Source organism: Mesoplodon mirus (genome assembly GCF_964341445.2).
Source record: "Mesoplodon mirus genome assembly, chromosome: 18".
Lineage (NCBI taxonomy): Eukaryota > Metazoa > Chordata > Mammalia > Artiodactyla > Ziphiidae > Mesoplodon > Mesoplodon mirus.
The window spans coordinates 47,775,769-47,802,115 of record NC_138994.1 but is presented as its reverse complement, the minus strand read 5'-3'; the positions used below and the strand labels follow the sequence as shown (position 1 = coordinate 47,802,115).

The 26,347-nt window shown below is 46.7% G+C and overlaps 1 protein-coding gene across 1 annotated transcript; it reads left to right on the top strand.

The window, feature by feature from the left end:
• The first annotated feature begins 809 nt into the window (after positions 1–809).
• SCIMP (SLP adaptor and CSK interacting membrane protein) lies at positions 810–24,739 on the top strand. The gene is made up of 6 exons (XM_082603354.1): positions 810–844; positions 16,517–16,640; positions 18,638–18,701; positions 21,518–21,591; positions 23,396–23,584; positions 24,455–24,739. The coding sequence occupies exons 1-5, from the start codon at positions 824–826 to the stop codon at positions 23,569–23,571; spliced, it is 459 nt and encodes a 152-aa protein (XP_082459480.1). The 5' UTR covers positions 810–823; the 3' UTR covers positions 23,572–23,584; positions 24,455–24,739.
• The last annotated feature ends 1,608 nt before the right edge of the window (positions 24,740–26,347 follow it).

Below are 26,347 nucleotides of genomic sequence, written 5' to 3'. Positions count from 1 at the left end.
CCTACACCTTGAGAGGCTTCCCTGAGGACAGGCACTAGGTCTGATTCTTCTCTCTGGCCCTCATACCACCCAGCACAGGACCTGGCAAAGTAGGCCCTCAAGTTTGCTAGAATGAAGTTGCCTCCTTTGGAGTATGTAACTCACTTCTTTTCCGTGTAGACTACTTGGCTTCTTTTTTCAGTCGACGCATATCTATCAGGCATTTTCTTTTGTGCCCAGGACCGTGCTGGGTGCCCGGGTTGCGGAGGATAGTTGAGGAGGTGCCCTGTCCCAGCTGCGGAGAGCAGACAATAACGGGAGAGTGATTTATGGTACAATCTCTGAAGCACCTTCATGTTTATCAAACTCTTTTATTTTACAAACGAGGAAACTGAGGCTCAGGGAGGGGAGGGGTTCACATAGGAAGTTGTTGGCAGACTGAGTCTGGCATTTGGATCTCCTAACAGCCCCACTCGAACGTGCTGTGACAAGTGCATCGTGCGAAGCAGTAGGTTTATCAAGTTCACTGCATTACAGCTGAACACGGCCGTCCCGAAGGCTTAGCAAAATCGCTTATTGGATGAGTCAGTGAAACACAAACCAAGGAGTCACCACATTGGTAGCAGAAGATGAGTCTACGCACAGAAGCATTTATTCACTTTTCAAAAGATCATTGACGATTTGCTCTTAGAGAAGTTTTTGAGCCGCTAAGCTTTGGATCGACCCTAATAAGAAAGAACCTAGACTTTGCAAACAGACAGACCTGGGTTGAAGGTCCTTCCCGGGCTGTGCAGTGTTGATTCATGATGTAACCTCCCAGAGCCTCGATATTCTCACCTGTAAAATGGAGACAATAATCTTCCAGGTAAGTGAAGATGGGGTGAGATAAGGGCACCGGTTTCAGGCTCTCGTCCCCAGCAGCTGCTCCCTAATGGGATTTATCAGTTCTGTGGTGAGCAGCCAATTGTGTGCGTCCCCTCCCAATGCCAAGTCCAGTGACCCCTTTTGGTAGCTTGAAATCGGCCTCCGTGGGGATATTTACATCATGGAAATGAGCAAACACTACAAGCCAGGAATCTTTCTGTCTCCCGAGAGCCTGTTGTTAAACGTTTACCAGACATCCCAGGGCATCATCATTATGGCTGGGAATAATCATAACTTGTTCACCCCGGGCAGACACAATGCACGCCAGTTTGGCTCTTTTTACTGACGTGACCACTCATTTCAGTCAGCACAATCAAGTCCACCAAATGGTCGGTTGGCTTCCCCACCGCCGGCCCCCATTTCAGAGGTGGTGCTGTGGAAAGGCAACTGAGTCCAGGGGTCCGCTGGACCCATTTCTTGATGCAGCCTGTCACACACCCTCAGAAACAGGAGGCTCCCCTCGCCTCCCCGAGCAGAAGCTGGGTCAGCAGTGCCAGGGCTCCCGGGGCTTGTGAGAGCTGTTTTCCTTGTGGGATGGCGTTGGTACACGTGAACTGGTTTCTCACCCAGGTCTGTCTCTGAGCCTGGGTGGGAGTCAGGCTCCTTTAGCTTTTCTGGAGCTCTGGGCTGCTCAGGGCAGGTTCATCTGTGGGGACCCCCCCCGACCCTAACCCCCTCCACCCTGGGGCCTGATCCCTCCACCCCAGGACGGTCCGCCAGTGGGACTTGCAGGAGCACAGGGGCAGCAAGAAGATTCTGGAAGGCCTCAGGAGTCAGCTTTCTTGGAAGAGGGATTGGTTGCCTGGTGACGGTGCCTGGGCCTCTCCCCGGTGGGCTGAGCAGAAAGGGGAAGTGTGGTCAGGCTGGCACTCATGGCTCGGGTGGGTGGAAAACCTGTGGGCAAGGAACCACTTCTCCCCAGTTGCACTTGGCCATGACACTCAGAGCACTGCTGGTCCCTCAGCCGCTCACAGCTGGACCTCCTGCAACTTAGTAAGCACCTGGGCCTGTGTCAGTGCGAGGGACCACCTGGGCTTGGGCTGGGGGATTGTAGCCTAGGGCCTTGGGACGACCGCTGGGTGGGGCTGGAGAAACACTGGCCTTGAAGAGCCCACCCTGCTGGTCCTGGCTGGGTGACCTCGGGATCACTTCACCTCCTTGGGCCTCCATCTCCTTGTGTGTATGGTGGGGCCATGAAGAGGCCTACTTATCAGGATGAAATGACGTAATGACCGAGAGTGAGAGGTGTGTACTGCGAGAGGGTTGTTATCGGTCTCTGGATTCTGACGGCGAGTTTGGGTAACTGACCTGTGAGAGGACCCTAATTGGTCTGTGCTGGAGGCGGGGTGGGAGTTGAGGCATTGACTATGTGAACTTTGGGGTACATCTTGAAACCCGTGGATGAACGCCACCAGCCTTGGTGTCTTTGTCACTGTGTCTCTGGCATTCAGGGATTTATCTTTAAGGCATCTTGCCTTTCAGAGGCCTCAAGGTCAAGGTGTGCTGGGCTGGGGTCACATCTCAATTGAGCAGTCTGCTCTTGACCCCTGGAAAAAATTACTGCGGAGGAGACCTGGGTTCGGCTTTGTCCTTTTCCCTTCCACTTTCTCATGCATCAGTTGTCCCTAAAGCCACTCCCTTTCCTGGTCCCTTTGCATGGGTGGACCTCTGAGGAAGCATCAAAAGTGGGGATTCTTGGGGGCTTCCCTGGTGGCGCAGTGGTTGAGAGTCCGCCTGCCGATGCAGGGGACACGGGTTCGTGCCCCGGTCCGGGAAGATCCCACATGCCGCGGAGCGGCTGGGCCCGTGAGCCATGGCCGCTGAGCCTGCGCGTCCGGAGCCTGTGCTCCACGGCGAGAGAGGCCACAACAGTGAGAGGCCCGCGTACCGCAAAAAAAAAAAAAAAAAAAAGTGGGGATTCTTGAGCCTGGAGAAGACAAAGCCTGCGAGCTTCTTTTTTTTTTTTTTTTTTTTTTTTTTTTTTTTCAGTACACGGGCCTCTCACTGCTATGGCCTCTCCCGTTGCGGAGCACAGGCTCTGGACACGCAGGCTCAGCGGCCATGGCTCACGGGCCCAGCCGCTCCGCGGCATGTGGGATCTTCCCGGACCGGGGCACGAACCCGTGTCCCCTGGATTGGCAGGCGGACTCTCAACCACTGCGCCACCAGGGAAGCCCTGGGAGCTTCTTTTTAATTTTTTTTTTTTAGCATCTTTTTTTCCCTTTCTGAAAATTAGAAAACTGCCGAGCAATAGGGGAAACAATGACCCCAAATCCCACGACCTTACAATAATCACAGTAAAGAGTTTGCTGTCTTGCCTGCCAGTCTTTTTCTTCTCAGGTGTAGCTGTTTTGGAAAGTTATCTATGTTTTATTTTGATGTAAGTACGTTCTAGACATAGAAATACAGACGTCATCACTGTCATCAGGCACCAGCCTCCCTGACCCCCTCCATCTACTTAACATGACACCAGCATTCCCGCCAAAGAGCCCCTGAGCGACAGGTTCAAGTTTCCCTCCACATTCTTAGAGCCAAACAAATAAGAAAAAGTAAGCAACAGCAAGAGGTGATTTAGTTGGACCCGGGGAAGGACTCCCGGGTTGTAGAAATTCTGGGATAAACTTACTAGGAAGCCTGAATGATCTGCAGCTCTGGAAGGCTCACATCACCCAGAACATCTCAAAGATACTAGAATATCAACCTATTTGGGAGCAGGGAGCAGAAGCTCTTATAAAATGTGATACCTAAATTTTTGAAACTGTGTTTGCTTTACGCCTCACAGCAAGGCTGGGTGGCAGGGAAAGAAAGAAGGATCCTACTCTCACACACTAAACAATCAAAATTCACTTTTCTGTGCTTTCTCTCAGCCATCTCCCGCCACATCCTCCAGTAATGCTATAAGATGGAGGGAAGCCCATTTTCAAATGTATTACTATTTTCTTTCCAAAAAAAGTTTAAAAAATCAATGTAGGGACTTCCTTGGTGGCGCAGTGGTTAAGAATCCGCCTGCCAATGCAGGGGACATGGGTTTGATCCCTGGTCTGGGAAGATTCCACATGCCACGGAGCAACTAAGCCCGTGTGCCACAACTACTGAGCCTGCGCTCTAGAGCCCGTGCTCCACAACAAGAGGAGCCACCGTAATGAGAAGCCTGTGCACTGCAATGAACAGTAGCCCCTGCTCTCCGCAATTAGAGAAAGCCTGAGCACAGCAACGAAGGCCCAACGCAGCCAAAAATAAATAAATTAAATAAAGTTTTTAAAAAAAGAGATCAATGTATACTACCACTGGCCCTGTGGGGGGGTCCGTTTCACTACAACTTTACCAGGATAGGATTTTGTGATTATCTTTCATTTTTTGCTAGCAAATAGATGTAGTTTCTAACTGTGGCCAGGGGAGCAATAAACTATGATGGGTGAATGTGTCAATATTTCAATGTGAAACAGAGTCAAGCCCTGTAATGAAATAAACCAGATGACAAGATTAATCTGAGAGCTGGTGTGATAAGCTGTCATACTGAAGGCAGCATGTGCAAAAAAGGATATGTTTGGCTTGCCTTCTCCTTCTTAGTTCTCTAGGCCTTATATTTAGCCTTTCACAGAAATGGAAGGATAGAGAGAGGGAGAAGAGAGGCTGAATTCCTTTTACTACACTGCCCTGCCCTTCCACAGCCACAGTTGGATTTTAAGTGGCCATCAACTATCCACATGGCCATTTCTGGTGCTGACAACAGTGAAGTGGCCAGGTGGGAACTTGGCCTCACTGAGCCTGGGCAGTGACAATCTGGGAACAAGAGGCGAATTTGGGCAAGCACTGCTCAAGCTGACTTGCAAGTGTGACCTCGATATTGTCTACAATCTCCCAGACCCTTGAGATCTAGGTGGAGAGAAGCTCAAACCCTCATTCCATGCCCTGCGAAGTCCAAAGCCCTCCTACAGATTTCTGTGGGCTCCCCAGGAAGCCTCCACTTTCCCATGGCCAGCCCGGCTCCGAGCCCCTGTGGGTGAGCCTCTGTTCCATAGTGCACTGACCCAGGGATGAAACTCAGTCATTCCCTCACTCCCCACATCACCAAAACAAAACTGTGTACCAACGCATTGGCAGATGCAGTAGACTTTACTAAAGATTGGATGGGGGCCGTAGGGCAAGTTTCTAATGCAGCAATGCAAACCACTGCAAACTGACATAATACAGCCCTGTTCTTAAAATGCCATTGGCCCTTTGGCCACTCCATCCCTGATCATCTTCCACCAGATGCTTCTCACACTTTCCAACCATTCAGCTGGCTTCCCTTCCTCTCCTCCTCCCATTCTCCCCCAGAACTCCAGACGCCCCCCTGCCCCAATACCCAGAGGAATTCAACAGTCTCCATCCAGTTCCTACCAGCAAACTTCATTCCCTGCCCAGCCAGCTGAAAGACAGCTCATTCTATTTTTTATTTTTATTTTTTGATGATGTATAATTATCAATAAAGTGCCTAGGTCTTAAATGTACCATTCAGTACATTTGACAATTGCATAACAAGATGTAAACATTTCCATCCCCTTGTGCCCTTTCCAACCAGATCCTTTCTGCCCCCATTGAAACCACTATTCTGATTTCTATCACAGTAGTTTAGTCTATTCTTGAACTTCATACACAGAGACTCATACAGGTTGTACTCTTTCAAATGTGGCTTCTTTCACTTACTGTAATGTTGTCAGGATTCATCTATGCTGCTGTGTGTATCAGGAATTCATTTTTTAAAATTTCTGGGTAGCATTTCATTGTATGACTATACCAGCTTATTTATCCATTCTGCTGTTGAATTCCATTCTGTTTTTACACAGTGTTACAATGTTTGAGCTGACACCAGTAAGTAAGTATAGTAATGCCCAGATGGTAACCCTAAGAATTTGAGTGTGAGCAGGAGGGTCGAGGGGGGCACTTTCAACTGGGGGGAAAAATTAGAAAGTGGGGGGGAAGCTGAAGTTAATTTTAATAATACATTTTGCTTAACCCACTATATCCAAAATATTATCATTTCAACATGTAATTGAGATAAGCATTTATTAATGAAATTTTAAAATTATTTTATTTATTTTTTTATACAGCAGGTTGTTTATTTTTTTTTTTTTTTTTTTTTTTTTTTGCTGTACGCGGGCCTCTCACTGCTGTGGCCTCTCCCGTTGCGGAGCACAGGCTCCGGACACACAGGCTCCGCGGCCATGGCTCGCGGGCCCAGCCGCTGCGCGGCATGTGGGATCTTCCGGGATAGGGGCACGAACCCGTGTCCCCTGCATCGGCAGGTGGACTCTCAACCACTGCGCCACCAGGGAAGCCCAGGTTGTTTATTAATAAGATCTTTTATGTTCTTCTTTCTGTACCAAATATTGAACTCCAGTGTGTATTTCACACTTATAGCACATCCCAGCCTCGACTAGCCATCTAGCCAGTGCTCAGTGGAATAGCCTCACAGGGCCAGTGGCTGCTGTCTTGGACAGTGCAGGCCTCAGGCAGAGGGATTTGTGTCCAAGTCCACAAAGCCCTTAATAGCAAGGAGTGAGGAGCTGGATTCATATTCAGGTCTCCCCATCTTCCTGCTAAGCTGTTTACAAGTCTGCCTCTTCCCACAGAGACTTCTTCCAACTCCAACTTTCTGAAATTCTAATTCTCCCCCAACACATGCATTCTACCCACACCTTTTGGGACTCATGGCTATTTCAGATCATTTCTTTTTCATGAGAAAAACTCGAGTTTTTTAATACACAGGGCATGACCATTTTGAAATAAATTGGGGGGTTTACACTCAGGACTTTTTCTCATGAAATGGGCTAGTATAGGTGAGAAAATGTTAGTTGGAGTGCATCGCGTTTCCTAAAGACATTTTGCGAAATGTGTTTTTGTTTTTTGGGTTTTTTTTTTTTTTTTTGGCTGCGTTGGGTCTTTGTTACTGTGCGCAGGCTTTCTCTAGTTGTGGCGAGCGGGGGCTACTCTTTGTGGCAGTGCGCAAGCTTCTCATTGCAGTGGCTTCTCTTGTTGCGGAGCATGGGCCCTAGGCACGCGGGCTTCAGTAGTTGTGGCATGCAGCCTCAGTAGTTGTGGCACACTGGCTCAGTAGTTGTGGCACGTGGGCTCAGTAGTTGTGGCGCACAGGATTAATTGCTCGCAGCATGTGGGATCTTCCTGGGCCAGGGACTGAACCCATGTTCCCTGCATTGGCAGGCGGATTCTTAACCACTGCACCACCAGGGAAGCCCTGAAATGTGTTTTATTTATGTGAATATATGTGTAGCTGTCACACTGTAAATTCTACGTCTTAGAGGAACCTGGTTAAAGGGAAAAAAAAAAGCAGATTCCTGAATAAACCCTAAATAAATAAACCTAAATAAATTAAACCTAAATAAATAAAGTCTCCAGAATTCCCTGTGATGGACAGTGAATGTGATTTCTGTCACTGAGTCCCCGGAAATGTCTTTTGGGGAAGTGAGAGTCAGAGCTGGGGTGGTGGTTGCTTTTAGCCTGCTCTCCTACCCTGACATTACCCAGAATCGAGTGCCTTAGGCTACTGGAGGACTCAGCAGAGACAAGAAAGAAGCTGCCACTCCACCCTGCAACGTCTGCCTTGCCTCGGCTTCCCAGCCAGCTGCTTGACGCCCACGGCCAAAGGCAGGAGGAGGGCAGGGAGCCTGCCCAAGGTCGCGTGTCCAGGTGAGGTGCTTTAGAATTAGGATGACCAGTACTCGAATTTCAGACCCTGGATCCAAACCACCTACTGCTCTGCATCATTAGAGGGGAAGTCTGCCAACGGCAATGGCGGAGGAAAGAGGGGGAAAAGGCCGGGGCATCAGTCATTCAGTCGTATATTCTCAGATACGTATGGTGCGCCTACTGCGCTCCAGGTGATGTCCTAGGCACTAGAAAGAGTGGGAAAAGGAGCAGCCAGGCCCTTGCTCTCCTGGAGCTCATGGGCCAGTGTGGGAGACAGACAATGAACATCAAATAAGTCAACAGACAGCTGTTACAGTAAGAGTAGGCAGGCTCAGATGGAGGAAGAATGCATTTAGCATATTGATCATAACATATTGCGGGGAGGCAGGGATGTCTGCCCCTCCCCCAACCCGGCACCCCGCCTGTTGACTCTTCCTAATTCAGAGAGAATGGGAGCTTTCGGGTATGAGTTCTCAGCTTCCTGCCCCCACCCCAGTCTGGTTCCCCTGAGCAGCACAGCCCTCTCTCCACCCTTGTTCCGTTTCAAAAGTGGACTCTTCCATCTGGGCCCCTGAAGGTAGCTCCTGCTCTCTCTTCTATCCCTGTATTTCATTTTGCCCTCTTCCCTGACATCTTCACAGTATATAAACACGCTGACTCTCTGCATTTTAAACAAACAAGCTCACTTTCCTTCCTTCTTGAAATTCAGGCTTCCCTTGCCTTCTGGGCTTTCATCAGGCTGACCAGAGCTCCCTTTAAGCTGTTATCAGAGGAGGGAATGAGATACAGAGTCTGTCCTGAGGACAGGATGACTGAGGAGAAAGCGGGGGAGAGAGTGCAGGACACTGAGCTCTGGAGTGGGGAGCATCTGTGAAGCAGGGAGGGGCCCGACAAGCAGAGAGGACTATGGCCAGACAACAGAGTCTTCCTGGGTCTTGTCAGTCCGGCAGGAACTTCATTCCTATGTCATATTCGGTTATGACTATCCTCTAAGGACTCTGGATAGGATTCTAGGATGCCCCTGCTCCTGCCAGCGCCCTGGGGAAGGAATCCTGAGGCTCCACTCAAGTCATTCATACCCTAGTAAAAATCAGTTCCTCTTCCTCAGTGTCTGGCACACCCAGGCAAATGGAAAGTGGGGAGAGGAGGGAGCATGGAACTTTGCTCTGAAGAGAGTGACTTGATGATGGAATTCCATCATCACTGTGACAAGCAAACAGGATAGGTCTTTGGGTTCAAGGAGTCTTTTTCTTTTTAATTAATTTATTTTATTTTTCGCTGCATTGGGTCTTCGTTGCTACCTGCGGGCTCTTCTCTGGTTGCGGCGAGCAGGGGCTACTCTTTGTTGTGGTGCACGGGCTTCTCATTGTGGTGGCTTCTCTTGTTGCGGAGCACGGGCTCTAGGTGCGTGGGCTTCAGTAGTTGTGGCACGGGGGCTCAGTAGTTGTGGCTCACAGGCTGTAGAGCTCAGGCTCAGTAGTTGTGGCACACGGGCTTAGTTGCTCCGTGGCATGTGGGATCTTCCCAGACCAGGTATCAAACCCATGTCCCCTGCATTGGCAGGCAGATTCTTAACCACTGCACCACCAGGGAAGCCCAAGGAGTCTTTTTCAGTGCTTTCATTCTACTCGATTGCTGTTGCTACTGCCTATGAATGTTGCAGGGAACAAGCCTCCAGCTTCCTCACCTGCCCCAGCTGGGGGCTCTGCAGGCTGGCTGGATGCAGTGTTCCTCCCCGAGATCTGAGAACCAATTGGAGTGCTTGTTAACAATGCTGATTCCCGAGTCCCACAACAGACCCACAAATCAGACCTGGGAGTAGATAGAATAGGGACATAGGACTCTGGTATCTGCATTTCAATACATTTCCCAAAGCTCTGGCTTAGTGGTCACAATTTAGGGCCCTGGGTTTGGCTTCCGACTTTTCCACTTACTAGAGCTGCGACCTTAGGCAAGTTAATTGAGCTCTTCTAAGTTTCTATTCTCTTATCTGTAAAATGGGATTATAATTATGACCTGCCTTATAGAGTGGTTGAACTCGTGGTAAAGTAGCACATAATGTATGTTACTTTTCTACAATGCATTTTCATATTGAGGTTCTTATGATTTGGAACAAGTCATAGCTAAAAGCTGAGGTCTTGTCAATATTGGAATTTCTTGACCGAGGGTTCTGCTTTCAGTTCTGTTATGGTAAAATGGGGGTGATAAGAACACCCCCCAACACCAGGTTATAATAAGGATTAAATGATAACATGTATGTCACTGGTTGTCAACATTGGCCTCCCATTAGAATCATCTGGAGAACTTTACTAAAACAAACAAACAAAACCCCAATCTCCAGGCTGCAGGTTGGGAACTTCCGATATTCCTCAAGTTCTTGCCCCAGCTCTGGGGCCACACTGGATCCTACCCTCTTCTGGTCTATACTGTACCATGGGCCCCCACTCTGGCTCACAGGGCCCTGCCTTATCTCTGAGTCCAAGTCCGGCCTTGAGAACCTTCATATGACCTCAGACTGGTCCAGCCCTGAACCATAGGTCAGCAGGTCCCAGGCCATGGGAGGGTGAGGACCTGAGTCCACAGTACAGGTGAGGTGTCCTGGCTGCCGGGAGGAGGTCAGGGAGCTGCAGGGCCTGACCTCAGTCTTGTCAACTGGGGGAGCATCTGGTGGACACCATAAATGGAAGAAGGAAGAGTAAGAGAACTATGGGAGCTGCTTTTAGTTATTAGCTATCAAGGGCCTTGGTGTATCAGACCCCAGGGCAAGAGCTTGAGGAATATCTGAAGTTCCCAACCTGCAGCCTGGCCACTGTGGTTTTGTTTGTTTGTTTTAGTAAAGTTCTCCAGATGATTCTAATGGGAGGCCAATGTTGAGAACCAGTGATATACATGTTATCACTTAATCCTTATTATAACCTGGTACTGGGGGTGTTCTTATTACCCCCATTTTACAGATAAAAATAGAGAATTCAGAGAGATTAAGCAATTTGCTAAAGGCAACACAGCTAGTCTAAGACTAGATTTAACTAGTCTAGTTAACTAGACTAGTCTAAGTCTAGATTGACTAATCTAAGATTGTAGCTCAGCTCTGTCTGATGCAAAGTTTGTGCTCTTTTTACTCTGCCAGGCTGACACCAAGCTGATAAATGTTTCTTTTCATAAGAGACCCCTGTCTGTCCCCAGCCTTGTGGCAGGTCTCCACTGCTTCTTCACTGGGTCAGCAACATCGGGCACTCTGTGGTGGACTTCTGGTCAAAGATGGCAGAATTATCACTGACCTTTTTTCCTCCTGGAGACATCAATAGAAGGCAAAAAAAATGAAATTTTAAAATGTATAAACCCATGGAACAACTTTAACTAGAATCTTATTGCCGTATGAGGATGAAGTGATTCGTGTGGTGCCCCACTCACCCCAAGATGTCCACATCCCAATTCCTGCAACCTGTGAATATGTCAGATTACATGGCAAAGGGGAACTAAGGTTGTAGGTGCAATTGAGGTTGCTAATCAGCTGACCTGGAGATGGGGTGATGATCCTGGATTATCCAGGTGAGCCTAATGTAATCACAAGAGTTCTTGTAAGCAGGAGAGGGAGGCAAGGGGAGGTCACATGTGGCCAGGGAAGAACTGTCAGAGAGATGCAACACTGCTAGCTTTGAATATGGAGGAAGGGGCCACGAGCCAAGGAACACAAGTGGCCTCCAGAAGATGAAAAGAGCAAGGAACTGGCTTCTCTAGTGGAGCCTCCAGAAGGGACCCAACCTTGCCCATAGTTTGATTTTAGCCCAGTGGCATCATGCTGGTCTTCTGTCCTCCAGAGCTATAAGATAATACTTTTGTGTTGTTTTAAGCCACTGCATCTGTGGTAATTTGTTGGAGCAGCCATAGCAAACAAATACACTTTATTTCTAATGACTGCTGCTGCCTAGGCTCCCACCTCCCCCAGTGACATTTCAGTCCAATTCCAAAACTTTTAAGTTACTTTTGATTACTAAGCAGCCTCATTTCCGTTTTAAAAATTTAGTCATGCTCATTTAAAAACTTCCGTCTTGGGACTTCCTGATGGTCCAGTGGTTAAGACTCCACGCTCCCAATGCAGGGGGCCCAGGTTCGATCCCTGGTCAGGGAACTAGATCCCACATGCTGCAGCTAGGTGCCCACATGCCATAACTAAGACCCGGCGCAGCCAAGTAAATAAAAATGAAAACTTCCCTCTTATCTTTGACTCAAAGCTCCCCCCTTTGCCCAAGGAGGGGAGTAGAGAGAGGAGTGAGGGCTGTCTCAGCTCCTTAGCTTCCCCGCATTTACTTCCCTGGTATGAGATTGAGGAGGAAAGACAGGGACAGACAGTTTTCCCCAGGAAGTCTCCCCTCACTGGGCCATTGCTGCTGATCAAGTTTGTGGTGTTGGGTGGAGACTCAACCCCTGGCCCTTGAGAGGTCCCCTGTGGTCCCTTGAGAGACTCAGCTGCATCTTTGGGCTGGCTGCCAGCATCCTTTCATGTAAACACCTCTTTGCCCTATGCTTCAGTAGCTCTCAGGAGGTCTGTGCCCCACAGCCTTATCTACTCCAGGCCTGGCAACACAGGTGGGATTCAGCTTCCATACCTTTCCAGGACCTGAACTTGACCATGCAGCCGTGACACACTCCCCACTGGCCATACTCCCTGCCATCTCTTCCCAGAGCTCCTTTCCCCTCTCTGGGGACACCCTGGCTATTAAACTAGCCTGGTAGTCCAGAGAACATCTAACTGGGAACGGGATGTGGTTCTCGTGGGCCCCCTCTCTCAGCTGCATTCTTCCAAGAAGACAAGCTCTTCTTGGTTCTGTTGAAAAGGCCTCTGCCAGCAGTCCATGAGGAAGAGTGCTATTTCTCTGATCTTAGATTGTGGGGAGCTTGGGACTTTCATTCTCAGCTGTGGGCCCTGATCATTCATTCTAAGGAATCCCTTGGGCCCTCACACCACCATATCACTACCACACCAGTGCTCCTTTCAAAGTAAGGTATCTTGACCCCCATTTGGCCTTTCCTTGATGATCTGGAGGCATCATAACTAACACCAACAGAGGAAGGCCCTGTGACACAGAGAGAAAGCGTTCCGCCCTCCCTTCTACCTGGGGCAGGTCATTTCACCTCTGTCTCAGGCCCCTGTCTAGAAAAGGCTATGGTGGTGAGGATGAAATGAGGCGAGCAATGAGAAAGCACTTGCAGAATGCTTGGCGCACTGAACACATGTGAAACACCTGATGGCAATTCAAATCCATTCGACCTGTAAGAGAAAAACTGCAGAATGCTTACCATTCTGCATAGTTCTGAAAAGTGACCCATAGTTTCACTTTTTGACATCATCCTACTTCCTCTTTCTTCCCCAAGAATCTGATGAGAATAAAATTTCTTTGAACTTGAAATCTGAACAATAGGAAGCTATATGGTTAACTGGCCCTTTTTTCAATGTTATCAAAGTAAATGCAAAAGTTAAAAAAATCAAGGAATTCAGAGGGTTTATAGTGAAAAGTCACAGCTGCCTGGTCTCCCACTTCCCTCCTCCCGTCCAGTCATACTCTTCAGATGCACAGCTTTTAACTCTATGTCTGGTTTCTATAGCTCTAAAGACTATGTTTATGTTTCTTGTTGGAGAAATCCTTCAAGAGTAAAAGAAAAAGACGAAGAGATAGAAAATATGAGGGAGTAAAAGAAAAAGATGAAGAGATAGAAAATATGAGGGGAAAATTAGACTAAGAACCAGGAGACATTTAAATAAGAGAAAAGAGAATGTGTCCATCAACAGATGAATGGATAAAGAAGATGTGGTATATATACACAATGGAATATTACTCAGCCATAAAAATGAATGAAATATCACCATTTGCAGCAACATGAATGGACCTAGAGATTATCATACTAAGTGAAGGAAGCCATACAGAGAAAGACAAATATTATATGATATCACTTATATGCGGAATCTAAAAAAATAATACAAATGAACTTATTTACAAAACAGAAACAAACTCACAGACATAGAAAACAAACTTATGGCTACCAAAGGGGAAGGAGGAGAGGGATAAATTAGAAGTATGGGATTAACAGATACATACTACTATATATAAAGTAGATAAACAACAAGGATTTACTGTATAGCACAGGGAACCATATTCAACATCTTCTAATAGCCTATAATGGAAAAGAATCTGAAAAATAATATTTTATATATATATATATGTATATATATATATAAAACTGAATCACTTTGCTGTATACCTGAAACTAACACAGTATTGTAAATCAACTATAGTTCAATAGAAATAAATAAATAAGATAATGAGAAAATGGAGGGAAGAGATTTCTGTCCATCTGTCTATCTATCCATCCATCCATCCATCCATCCATCATTCCATGTATCTATGTATCTATTTATCTAACTGGTTCCCTAGAGCTAAAGAAGGTGAGATTCCAATTTAGGTTTGAAGAACAAAGAGGCTGCCTTCTGATATGTGGCATCTTCTTAAGTCCAGTGCCCTTTGACCACACTGGGCTCTGCACAACCAAATTTCACAGGCCCCTGCTGAGAGCCAAGTTTCCATTCTCCACAGTCTTCCTTCTTCCCTTTGCTCTTCTTCCTCTCTTGCGTTCTTTTGTGCACCCTGAGAAGGTGAGCTACAGGAAAACATCTGCTGAGTGCATGCTTTGTGGGGGTGATACCCCCGGTAGATGACACTTCATTCCCTTAAGAGTGAATCCCCATCACATCGACCAACATCAATAAATGACAAAAACATAATGTTGAACAAAAAAGTAAGCTGCAGAATCATGTTTATGGAAGAGTACTAGTTACACGTGATTGGTTTGCCACATATAACTTTCTGAATAGCCAAAGAACATTATATACATCAAGCCAAACCTTCACAAAAGAAACGTTTGCAACTAAAAATCCAAATCGTTATATAACAACTTAATAAATGAAGATGCTACGCCAGGAATACAAACACATGTTTAAATAGTAAGCCAAGTCATTAGGTCTTTGTAGTAATAATGGCTTTAGCAGCAGCTTAATTTGGCCCCTGTTCCTTGGCCCCCTGCCTGGGTCCCCACTGACATTGTTAATAATAGCTCAAAAGCATGAATCAGAAATGGCAGTACATGAACATGCATGGGTGAGTTTCCATTGGCTAAATGGTGACACAGGAAGGTGATTCTCATTTAACCAGGACATGTCTGGATATCTCCCAGGCCTCAAGAATCTTTTTTTTTTTTTTTTTTTTTTTGTCTGTGTCGCGTCTTCATTGCTATGCACGGGCTTTCTCTAGTTGCGGCGAGTGGGGGCTGCTCTTTGTTGCGGTGCACGGGCTTCTCATTGCAGTGGCTTCTCCTGTAGTGGAGCACGGGCTCTAGGTGCCCAGGCTTCAGTAGTTGTGGCTCGCGGGCTCAGTAGTTGTGGCTCACGGGCTCTAGAGCGCAGGCTCAGTAGTTGTGGCACACGAGCTTAGCTGCTCCGCGGCATGTGGGATCCTCCCGGACCAGGGCTCGAACCCATGTCCCCTGCATTGGCAGGCAGATTCTTAACCACTGCACCACCAGGAAAGCTCCAAGAATCATTTTTATTTTAACATCTAAATGAACTAGCAAAGTGTCCATTCCACAGATGAGCGGAGCCCAGCCCCGCCCCAAGATCTCCCTGAATTCCTGGAGGTCACTCCTAGGAGTCAACCCTGCAGCCTGCTCCCCACCGTCACTTGGAGCCTGGCAGCTGCTGTTCTACTTGCCCGTGTGTCACCCCTGGCTTGAAAAACCACTACACACATGTCATTTCTCCCCAGGTTCTGTTCATACAAGCTTCTGTTGTCCAATTTTATTGAAGATTTTATGGGAAAAGACAATCGCAGCATAGCATTTTACAGGCAACAATTGAAGACTGAATATTAGATGTAACTTTCCTACAAACGTATGGGTCATTTTCCACCAAGGGGACTTTCTACTTATGCTCCAACTTTCTGCTCTCTTCTTTTTTTTTTTTCTAGCTTTATTGAGATGTAATTGACACATAACATTGCATAATTTAAAGGCATACTACCTGTTGATTTGATACACTTACATACTGTATAATGATTACCCCCATAGTGTTAGCTAACACCGCCAATTAACACATAACATTGCATAACTTGAAGGCGTACTACCTGTTGATTTGATACACTTACATATTGTATAATGATTACCCCCACAGTGTTATAGCTAACACCTCCATCACATCACAGAATTACTTTTTCTTTCTTGTGGGAAGAACATTTAAGACCTACTCTCTTCGTGACCTCTCCCTCTGCTCTGACCCTCTTCCCAGACTCTCCTCCTCTCTAGTCAGCCAGGCTTTAGCCCCCAAGTTCCTGTTACTAATCCAGTTTGCTTTGCATCTTTACTTTCTCCCTCTGACCATGCCTCACTCAAAGAGACCCATCAAGGTATTTTTCTAACCCCCACCTCAAAAAACAAAAAAGCTCTCAAAATTATATCTCCCCTTTTATGAATTAAGTCTATGTTGCCCCCTTCAATATTAAAACAACTGCAGAGAGTTATTGCTTTAAATGGCATTTTCCCTTCCTGCTGCATGTTTAACAGTATAAGAAAGAACAGTGAATATGTCTACAGTTTCTAGAGTAACTAATAAGTACAAGTCATACCTCTAATCTTTGTAAATTCCCTGTGAGGTAGTAGACAATATCACTCCCATATTGCAGATGAGGACACTGAGGCTTGGAGAAGGTTAAGTCACTTGCCTGAGGTCTCCTAGCTGCTAATCAGCAGGGTTTGACTGTGAACCAGTGCCTGCCTGGTCCCTAAGCAGATGCAGCTGCACAACATGGTGGATAACTGCCCCCACCGCCCCAGGAAGCCTTTCACTCATGCCTCATTCCTCTGTCTCCATTCTTCTCAGGATCCCATGGCAATGGATTGGTGGAGGGACAATTTCTGGATCATCTTGGCTGTGGCCATCATCTTTGTCTGCGCGGGCCTGAGCATCTTCCTGTTCTGTGTCTGTAGATGTCTGTTTAGACAAGGTAACGACCATCTCATTTGGGCAGGTGGAGGTAGGGAAGGGGAGAGGTGGTTATCAGCGTATTAGGGCTTCTTTAGGGCAAAAGATTAGTTCTGGGCCTGTATAGGCTGAACTCTGGATTTAGCATCATGCATTCTGGGTTTGAGTCCTAGCCCTGCCACTAATTTGTGTCTCTGAGCCTCAGTTTCCCCCTCTGCATAGTGAAGGGAGGGAGGTTACCTAATCTCCAAGAACTCTTCCAGCTCCAACGGTTTGGGTGAAAGCAGAATCTGTTTCAGGGCACACTGTGCACTAATGCCATCTCTCTTCAGTGTGGCTGCCAATCACAGCATCCTATCTCTGAGACTTGAAAGAGAGTACAAGTCCATGGAGTGTCAAAAACTGTCTTGATTCCAAACATGTCAAGTTGTATACATGTTGCATACATGAAATACGTACAGCTTTTTGTATGGCAATCATTCCCCAATAAAGTGGTCTAAAAAAATGTCTTGAGGCATGAAAAATGGATTCATTCCATGATCAACATGTTTGACCACTATGATTGCCTACTCTAAGACCATACTCTGAATTTTCTGGTATTACATCTGCCTCGGATAGAGGTTCTTAGCATTCTCGGACATAAATAAGCAGCTTCTTGGAGGACAAATGTAACTTTAGATGATCTACAAGTGGGTTTCTACTTTACCATTCATCTCCAGAAACATGAAACCCTTGATTCAATGGTGTGTTTTCTTGAGATCCTATCCCTTTATGTAATGACTTAGGCCTGGAGTACACCTGGGGATGGTAAATACACTGAGAGGTACAGCCATCTTGCCCTGGGGCAACCTGGGCAGGCATCCCTCCACGATCAAGGCACTGTCCTCTCATTGCATCTGGACACAGCCTCAGAATCCTGCTGAACCAGTGCTGAAAGGTCAGGGCTGTTCAAGAAGTGAAAACTTTTTGTCATTCTTCTCAATCTCTTTTTAGAGATAAGAAAATTAAGGTTCAGAGACAGGCAGATCCTTGGTTGAGGTCTCCTAGGAATTGGTAGCAGAGTTGGAACCAGAATGCAGGTTCACCGGGCTGCCTGTTCAATGTCCTCTCCCCTCCACCCCTTGATGGTAATTAGTCTTTTTTAATACAAAAAGTGTATTCTAGCCCCTATTGTTCTCTATACATTTTTAAAACATTTCATTTTTACATATGGACAGAAATATGATCCTGAACAAAATCTTTACCTATTCTCTTTTAACTTGACCCACTCCTATTAACAAGCAGGTTATAATTAATAATAACTTATATGTCCAGCATGTCACAGTTTACAAACTGCTTTTCCCATTCTTTATCTCATTTCCTCCCAGCCATACTTTTGGCTGTTCACTCGACCAGTATTTCTGAATGCCAGCTACGTGCTAGGTAGATATAGTACTAGGCAATGAGGAAACAGGCACAGCCCACATTGGATAGTGCCTAGGCTCTGTGGTCAGACGGCCTGTGTAAAATTCTGGCTCTAGGACTTCCCTGGTGGTCCAGTGGTTAAGAATCCACCTGCCAATGCAGGGGACATGGGTTTGATCCCTGTTCCGGGAAGATCCCACATGCCGTGGGCAACTAAGCCCGCGAGCCACAACTACTGAGCCCACATGCTGCAACTACTGAAGCCTGCGCGCCTAGAGCCTGTGCTCCGCAAAAAGAGAAGCCACCATGAAGAGAAGCCCACGCACCACAACAGAGAGTAGCTCCCCCTTGTGGCAACTAGAGAAAGCCCGCATGCAGCAACGAAGATCCAACGCAGCCAAAATAAAATAAAATAAAACAAAATGTAACTACATCTATAAGAAAAAAATTCTGGCTCTATCACTTATGAGCTCTGTGTCCCTAAGTCTGTTTCCTCTGGATGGCTCTTCTCCCACATGTCCTGAAACTGCCGGGGGTCTCTGATCTCTTCTAAAGTCTAAAAATCACAACTTTTGATAACTCTTCCTAAATGAATATGCTTATTTGTTTCCTTAGGCAAGAAATGGGAAATTGCCAAGCCCTTGAAACAAAAGCAGAGAGATGAAGAAACGATGTATGAGTAAGTGGGGGGGAACACTTCTGCTTTTTAATTTCAAGAACCACCCGTTCACTTCCATTCTTGTGCCTGTGCTAAGAATGTGTGCTTTAAATTCCAAGGAAATATCATGTCTGCCAACTCTCCCCACTGTAAGGGGAGAGACCTCAGGGCTTTGGGGGTGCAGGGCACCACCTGGCTCTCTCTGCTCTCCAAGTCCTCCCAAGTCTCGTCTAGTTTGATAGAGGTCACAGGTTGGGCGCTGTGTTCTGGGCCCACCACTCAGGGTTAGGTTTACCCTTCTTTTCTTTAGCTGGATTACAAGTAGAGTCTTCTAAAAGCTATTGTGCTGAATAAAAATATGCCATTTGCATTACTTTTGTATTTTCTGATATCTTTGAGGCTTTGTGATTGCTATCTCTGTGGGGGGGGCAGTCCCCAAGACCACCCTTAGGCTGGATTATTTGCTAGAAGGACTCACAGGACCCAGGAAAGGTTATAGGTTATCACAGCAAAAGGATACTGATTAAACTCAGCAAAGGAAAAGGCACATAAGGTGGAGTCCAGGGCAGTTGTCCTCTTCCAGGGGAGTCACACGGACCGCATTTAATTCTCCCAACACTGATGTGTGACAGCATGTGTGAAGCATTGCCAACCAGAGAAGCTCACCCAAGCCTTGGTTTCTAGCCTTTTTAATCAGGGCAAGTCACAAAGGCAAGGAGGGCCTGCACAACCTACTTTAGCTAATTGTCTCCTGAGGCCAAACTGATACAGAAAGACCCAGGGTCCCTGGCAAACACAGCAGGCATTCACCATCAGTCACATTGTTAGCATAAACTATCTGGCTAGCCCAAGGCCCCTTAATACAAAGACACTCTTATCAGGCAGGCTATTCCAAGGGTTTAGAGATTATCTCCCAGAAGCTGGTCAAGGGCCAGTCCTTTCTTTAAAACGTATGCACAGGGAATTTCATGGCGGTCCAGTGGTTGGGACTCCGTGCTTTCACTGCCGAGGGCCTGGATTCAATCTCTGGTCAGGGAACTAGATCCTGCAAGCCACATGGTGTGGCCAAAAAAAAATTTTAAGTAAAAATTGTAATAAATAAATAATATTTATTAAAAATACAAATAAATTAAAAAACAAAAATATAAAGTCATTCTAAAGTGACTTTCATTGGGGCTCAGGGGATTCAGCAAATAATCGATCTCTTCCCACCAGTTCTGATCCCCTTGAGGAGTCAGACAAATGTATCCTGCAGTTAGGTAACCAAAGTATTGCCTTTATTGAGGATAAAACTGGCATTGCAGAATGTGGTTCTTCTCCATGGCCAAGTTTGCTTCCTAATTCAAAACCAGGCAAACTTTCCTGCATGGCACATAGGCAGTCCTGGACAGCCTCAGGTCTCCCCTACAGGGCAGGGCCCTTTCTCTGAATGGTGATGACTCAAGCAGAATATATGCTTTAGGCATTCAGGCCGGCTTTGGAGGAGAAAGTGGGAGAAGCTAGATTTTTCCCCAAGTCAGGTAAATGTCCCTCCTCTCCCGGGAAGAGCCACGGAGGGGTGGAGTGAGGTCACTGATGGCGCTCTAGCCACATGTCCCCTTCTCCACTCACCCCAGCAACGCTTCTGCATTCCAGGGGACTTAAGCACATACAGGAGGCCAAAACTCAGCTCAGAAGAATCTAGTACCAGTTTGGAAATCAGAGTACACAGAGGGGATGGGGGGTCTGGGTAAGGAAGCTTTCTTGGAGTCTATCTTTTTATTAAAACTTCTTACTGAAGTATAATATAAACAGAAAAGTACACATGGTAAGGGTACAACTCAATGAACTTCCACAAACTGAACAGAGCCGGTAGGTGACACCCAGATCAAGAAACAAAATTACCAGCTCCTCAGCCCCATATATTCCCTTTCATCCATCAAACCCCAAGGATAACCACTACCTGAAACAGTATAGGCTTGTTTTTCCTTGTTTTTTATGCTTCATATACATGGAATTAGACAGTATGTGTTATTGGTGTTCAGCTTCTTCTGCTCAGCCTTTTTTTGTGAGATTCATTGTGTGTAGTCGTAGACTGTTCATTCTTTTTTTTTTTTTTTTTTTGCAGTACGGGGGCCTCTCACTGCTGTGGCCTCTCCCGTCACGGAGCACAGGCTCCGGACGCACAGGCTCAGCGGCCATGGCTCACAGGCCTAGCCACTCCGCAGCATGTGGGATCTTCCCAGACCGGGGCACGAACCCATGTCCCCTGCGTTGGCAGGCAGACTCTCAACCACTGTGCCACCAGGGAAGCCCTAGATTGTTCACTCTTATTGCCATAGAGTATTCCACTGTGGGAGTGAACCATGATGAATTTATCCATTCTACTGCTGATGGGCATTTGGGTAGCGTCCAGTTTGGGGCTGTTATGAATAACGCTGCTATGAACATTCTATAACATATCTTTTGGTGATCAGCAGGATATATACCCAGTATTGCTGTCACATGGTGTGTGTACATTTAGCATTAGGAGTACATCTGTTTTTCAAATCAAAATACACCTGGTGCTTACCTCCCCCTTCTAATCCAGCTCAGATGGACCCAGGAAGATGAGCTCTAAGTTACAGTACTTCAACTCCCTTCCCTCAAATCCAGCTGGTCCCTGAGCTAAAGGAAATGCTTTCTTTAGAGTGCCAGTTACAAATGGGATACAAGACCTAGAAAGGGAAGGAAATGCTTCCAGTTTTCAGGGACCAAGATTTGAATGTTCAACTCTATCCACTTTCCTTGACGTTTTCTTTTAAATCAGGAGGCGTGGTCAAAACCAAACACTGACTCCTCTTCTTCCTCTCTTCCAGGAATGTTACCAGTCAATTCTCAGTTCAATTACCCCCTCTGCCACCCAGGGGTGTGCTTTCTCCAGAAGTTGCCTGTGAGTGTATTTTGCTGATAACAGTCTCATTCAGGGTAGAATAATAAATTTATCTTGGTGTTTAGTCAGCTTGGGCTGCCCATAAAACAATAACATGGACAATGTGGCTTAAACAACAGTACTTTTCTCACAGTTCTGGAGGCTAGAAGTCCAAGATCAAGGTGCCAGCCAATCTGGTTTCTGGTGAGGACTCTTCCAGGCTTGCAGACGGCTGCCTTCTCCCTGTGTCCTCACATGGAGGGGAGAGAGCTCTCTGGCGTCTCTTCTTATAAGGATACTAGGACTATTGGATCAGGGCCAAACCCTTATGACCTTATTTAACCTTAATCACTTCCTTAGAGGCCCCATCTCTAAATACAACCACACTGGTGGTTAGAGCTTCACCATATGAATTTTGTGGGGACACACACATGCAATCTATAACACTGGAACTTGCAGATGGCAGCAACCTGTTTTAAAGAGATGAACTAAGTTTTAAGGGGGCAGAATAAGTACCAATGCTTCCAATATTCAATGTGTGAATTCATATTCAAATTCCAGCTTGCAGCATGGGTATAAAGGAACACTGGGCCTCTCAGACGTCCTATCAGAAAAACTCTGCCTGGTTCCCTTGACTGGAGTGTTCTTCCTTAAGCTGTATACAGAGCTGGCTTTACCGCACCTTTCAGGTGTCAGTTCAAATGTCACCACCTCAGTGAGGCCATTCCTGACCATCCTATATAAAGAAATCCTGCTAATTTTCCTTATGAGGCTTATGGCAATAATCCTAAGTGGGCTTATTTAGTTATCCTTCATTTGTTCATTATCTATCTCCTCCATTATAATATAAACTCTAGGAAATAGGTGCCTTTCTTGTCTTATTCACCACTGTTTACCGACCACTAAGAACAGTGCCTGGAGCTTAGTAGATAATGGATGAAAATGTTTTAAATGAATGGATAAATCATAATATTAGCTAACATTTATTGAGCAGGCACTGTGTGTCAGGTCCCATGCTAGGCACTTTATAGGTACTATCTCATTTAATCCTCTCAATACCTATATGAGGCCGGTACATTATTATGTCCCTCTGACAGAAGAGGACACTGAGGCACAGAGAAGTTAAGCGACCTACTCATGGCCACACAGCTAGTGACTGCTGGACCTTGAAGATGAACTTGGATCTAACTGCAGAACTTTGTGTGAAATGAAATGGTGGTTGTTTTTCTGGTTCTCTCAGGAAAAGATGAGATTGCGGTGAGGCAGTTCCAGGCCCCACCAAAGGTGGAGCTGAGCTGTTTCACTATCTGTTTCCTACCACTTTAGTCCATTTGCTAAGTACCCATCCTCCACTAATTCCACCTTTTGAAAACACCACTGCCCACCTCCTTCTTAGCAGAGGGATGGTGGACATGAGCAATTATAGATAGTTCTGGAAAGCAGTGTAAGTCACTGTGAGGGATGTGCCCAAAAGGAAATATGGTTTGTATCACTTCCTTATGAGAATTAGTATCTATAAACACAACACTACTCATTTGGCTACTAGCTCCGCTCAGCTTCTTGTCTAAACTTCTGTTTCATGGTTCCTACTGCAGTGCAGTCAGGCGCGGGAGTCAAGATGTCTGACCAATATTTGCCACTTACTCACTTGGGTGAGCCTGAGACTGTGTCATGTCTGGGCTTTAGTTTTCTCTTTAAAATGGGGATCTGGTCCACCAAGAAGTGGGAGGATCACCGAAACCCATGAAAATCATGCAGAGCCACTTGGTCAAAAATATATAAACACACAATAGCTTTGCATTTAATACCTTTTTGTGTATTCTAGCTCCACAGGAAGCCCCAAGTTGGCCACCAGCTGCATACTCATCAGTAAATAAAGTTAAAAATAAGAAGACAATGGCTGTCCCAAGCTATATTGAGCCTGAAGATGACTATGATGACGTTGATAACCCTGCACATATGGAAAACCATCATCTTGAAACAACCGTTTCTTCTTTTTGACAAGCAGAAGAGGGTTCGTTCACACAGCTTATTTTAAACAGTCATGTTTAAAATAGAATGGTCGAACTTCAGTAGGTATCCGGGTCCGAAAGCCAGTGGTAATGGTACGGAGCTCTGTAAGATAAGCACTTCCTGAATCGTAGAAGAAGAAGCATCAGTGATCAGATAATCACAGCCAGAGGAAAGACGCCCATGCTCAGCTCTGAGGAGTCAGGCCTTGAGCTTCTGCTGAGTGAGGTTCCAGGCGGGGGACCACTGGGTTCCACAGTCCCCACCCGTGAGCAAACACTCAGTTCCCGGCACTCTTCCCCTGTTTGTGTGGTTCTAAGTGATCTTAAAACTTGGCATTTGATTGTACATAGCCTCCCAGGCTCCTATCCCCAGCACAGCCCTCATCAAGCACATGTCTTGTCCCCCCACACCCCATCTCCCACACTGAGCGGCTATGGGTGGTAGTTACAGCTAAGCGCTCTTGTGCACAAGCCACCCATCATGCCTTGTGTGTCCTTCAAGGGTGGGGGAGTGTTTTTGTTCTTGTGGACCCTCCCCACCTATACAATCCCAAACCCCAGGGCCTCTCTATGACGTCAGCCAAACTGACCACAGAGACCCAAGTTCCCAGCCAGCGTTTTTCCACTGCTTGCCAGCTGCACCATAACAATCAACAAAGAACAGAAGTCACCTTCCGGACCACAGGACAGAAGTTACCCATAGAGGTGTTCATTTTGTATATTGGGGGAGCTACAGGGAAAGTAGGTTTCCCCAGGAAAAATCATGGGGAACAGGAAAGAAAGGGGTGATTACATGGCAGATTCAAGATGAGAGTTCAGGGGGCTAAATACCCTCCTCTGATATTTTCATTACTGTTTCCTCCCTTGTGTAGAGTTCAAGGCAAACAGCGTCAAGCCCCTCCCTGCCAGATCCCTGTCCCCGAGGGGCTAGGAGGCAGAAACTCCAATACAATATGCTGCAGCTAATGACATGCCCAGGGAGCTGGGCTGCTGTCCTGTTAAACAAGTGTCCTAAGGGGTCGCCGAGGCCCACGTCAGCTTTGGAGGCCCCTGAACATCATCGGTTCCTTCAGGTTGATCTGCTAGAGCCCGAGGACTTGACACTTTCTAACCAAACTCACAAGATGCTGACTTCTAAGCGACCCCTGGGAAATCCAGCTAACAGGCTTGCAGGGAGAGCACCATGGATGGTGAAAAGGTGACCCTTGGACTGAGCTCCTCCTCAAGAGATGGAAAGTATGCTCCTGCCATATTTAAGCTTCCACCGTCAACCGCTGCAGGAGCAGTGGGGACGTGTCCTTCCTCCCGGCTCTCTCTTTCTAGACTCCAAGGAAACTTCCAGCGTCTTATAATGCCTCCTTTTAGGCCAGTGGTTCTCTAACTATGGCCTTAGGGAACTCCTGTATTCCGTGAGCCAAAGAGAGGACTCGTTTCTTAAATTACAGAAAAAAACAAAAAAAAAGAAGGCTAAAGGATAGAAGAGTTTCACATGTATGCTTTCCCCTCATAAATTGTCTGTAAACCATCCACATCTACACCAAAAGTTAAAAGTAAATACCAGATACGTGTTAATTCCTTCTTGGTTTCTGGCCACCGCCATCACCTGGTTCTCCTCCTGCCTGAATGGCCTGTCTCCGCCTTATTTGCAAGCCTGACTCCTTCTGAAGCCTCTCTTCAATGCCAGTCTTTCTCAGGGCCCTGTCCCTGTCCCCACCCTCATCTCGCTCCACACATTCATGAGTGACCTCACCGACACCCAGGGCCTCAGTTCCCCCTGTGTTATGAAGACTTCCAATCGCAGGCTCCAGCTGCGCTCTCTCCTCAGTTCCAGACCAAGTCGCCCTCAGGACATCTCCAGGTGCCTCTCCCATAGGCCCCTCACAGTCAACCTACGTTGAAAAGAACCGATTACCTATCCCCACTTCCAAACTTCTGGTGCTCTGCTATCTTCTTCATTGCTGAAGTCAGAAACTAGCATATGCCTGGAGTCCTTCTCTCCAGTGTTCCCCACTTTCTGTTGATTGTGCCTCTCAAGTAGCTCTCTGATCAGTCCATGTTCTCCTTGGATGTTCCTAGGTCATTGCCAGCATTTGCCAATGGAACTTCAACAGCCTCCCAATTGGTCTCCTGTCCCTGGCATCTCACCCTCCAATCCCCTTTCTACATGGCAGCCAGTGACTTTCTTAAGTGAACATCTGACCACTTCATTCCCCTGCTTAAATCTCTTCTTTACCCATTATCATCAGAAAAAGCCCAAACTCCTTAACTCTTGGGTTACAAGATTTGTCAGGCTCTGGTCACTGGTTATTTCCTGCCAACACTCTCCTTTCCCACCACTTTGCAACTGCACTCCACCAGCTTTTTGCTCCATCCACTTAAAATGACTTTGTCCATGGCCTCTGTTGCCCCTGTGACTATGCACAGTACTGTCCCTTCGGTCTGGAACATTCTTCCCCACTTTACGATCCTTCCCATCTCTGCTTAGATCCTTACCTCACCACCCCGAATTTGGGTTTAGTGCCCTCTTAGAGGCTCCTCTCTCATAGCATTAGCTGTAGCTACCTGTTTACCTGTCTTTTCTCTCCACCAGACTAAAAGCAACGTGAGGACAGGAGCTGTGTCTCTCTTTTCCCCACTGTTTCTCTGTTCCTAGCACAGTGCCCAGGAACATTGTAGATGCTCAATAAGTATGCTGAATGATGATCAACTGAATGAATGAATGAACTCCTCTGGGATCCCACTGCTCCCCCTGTACTTGGCCCTAA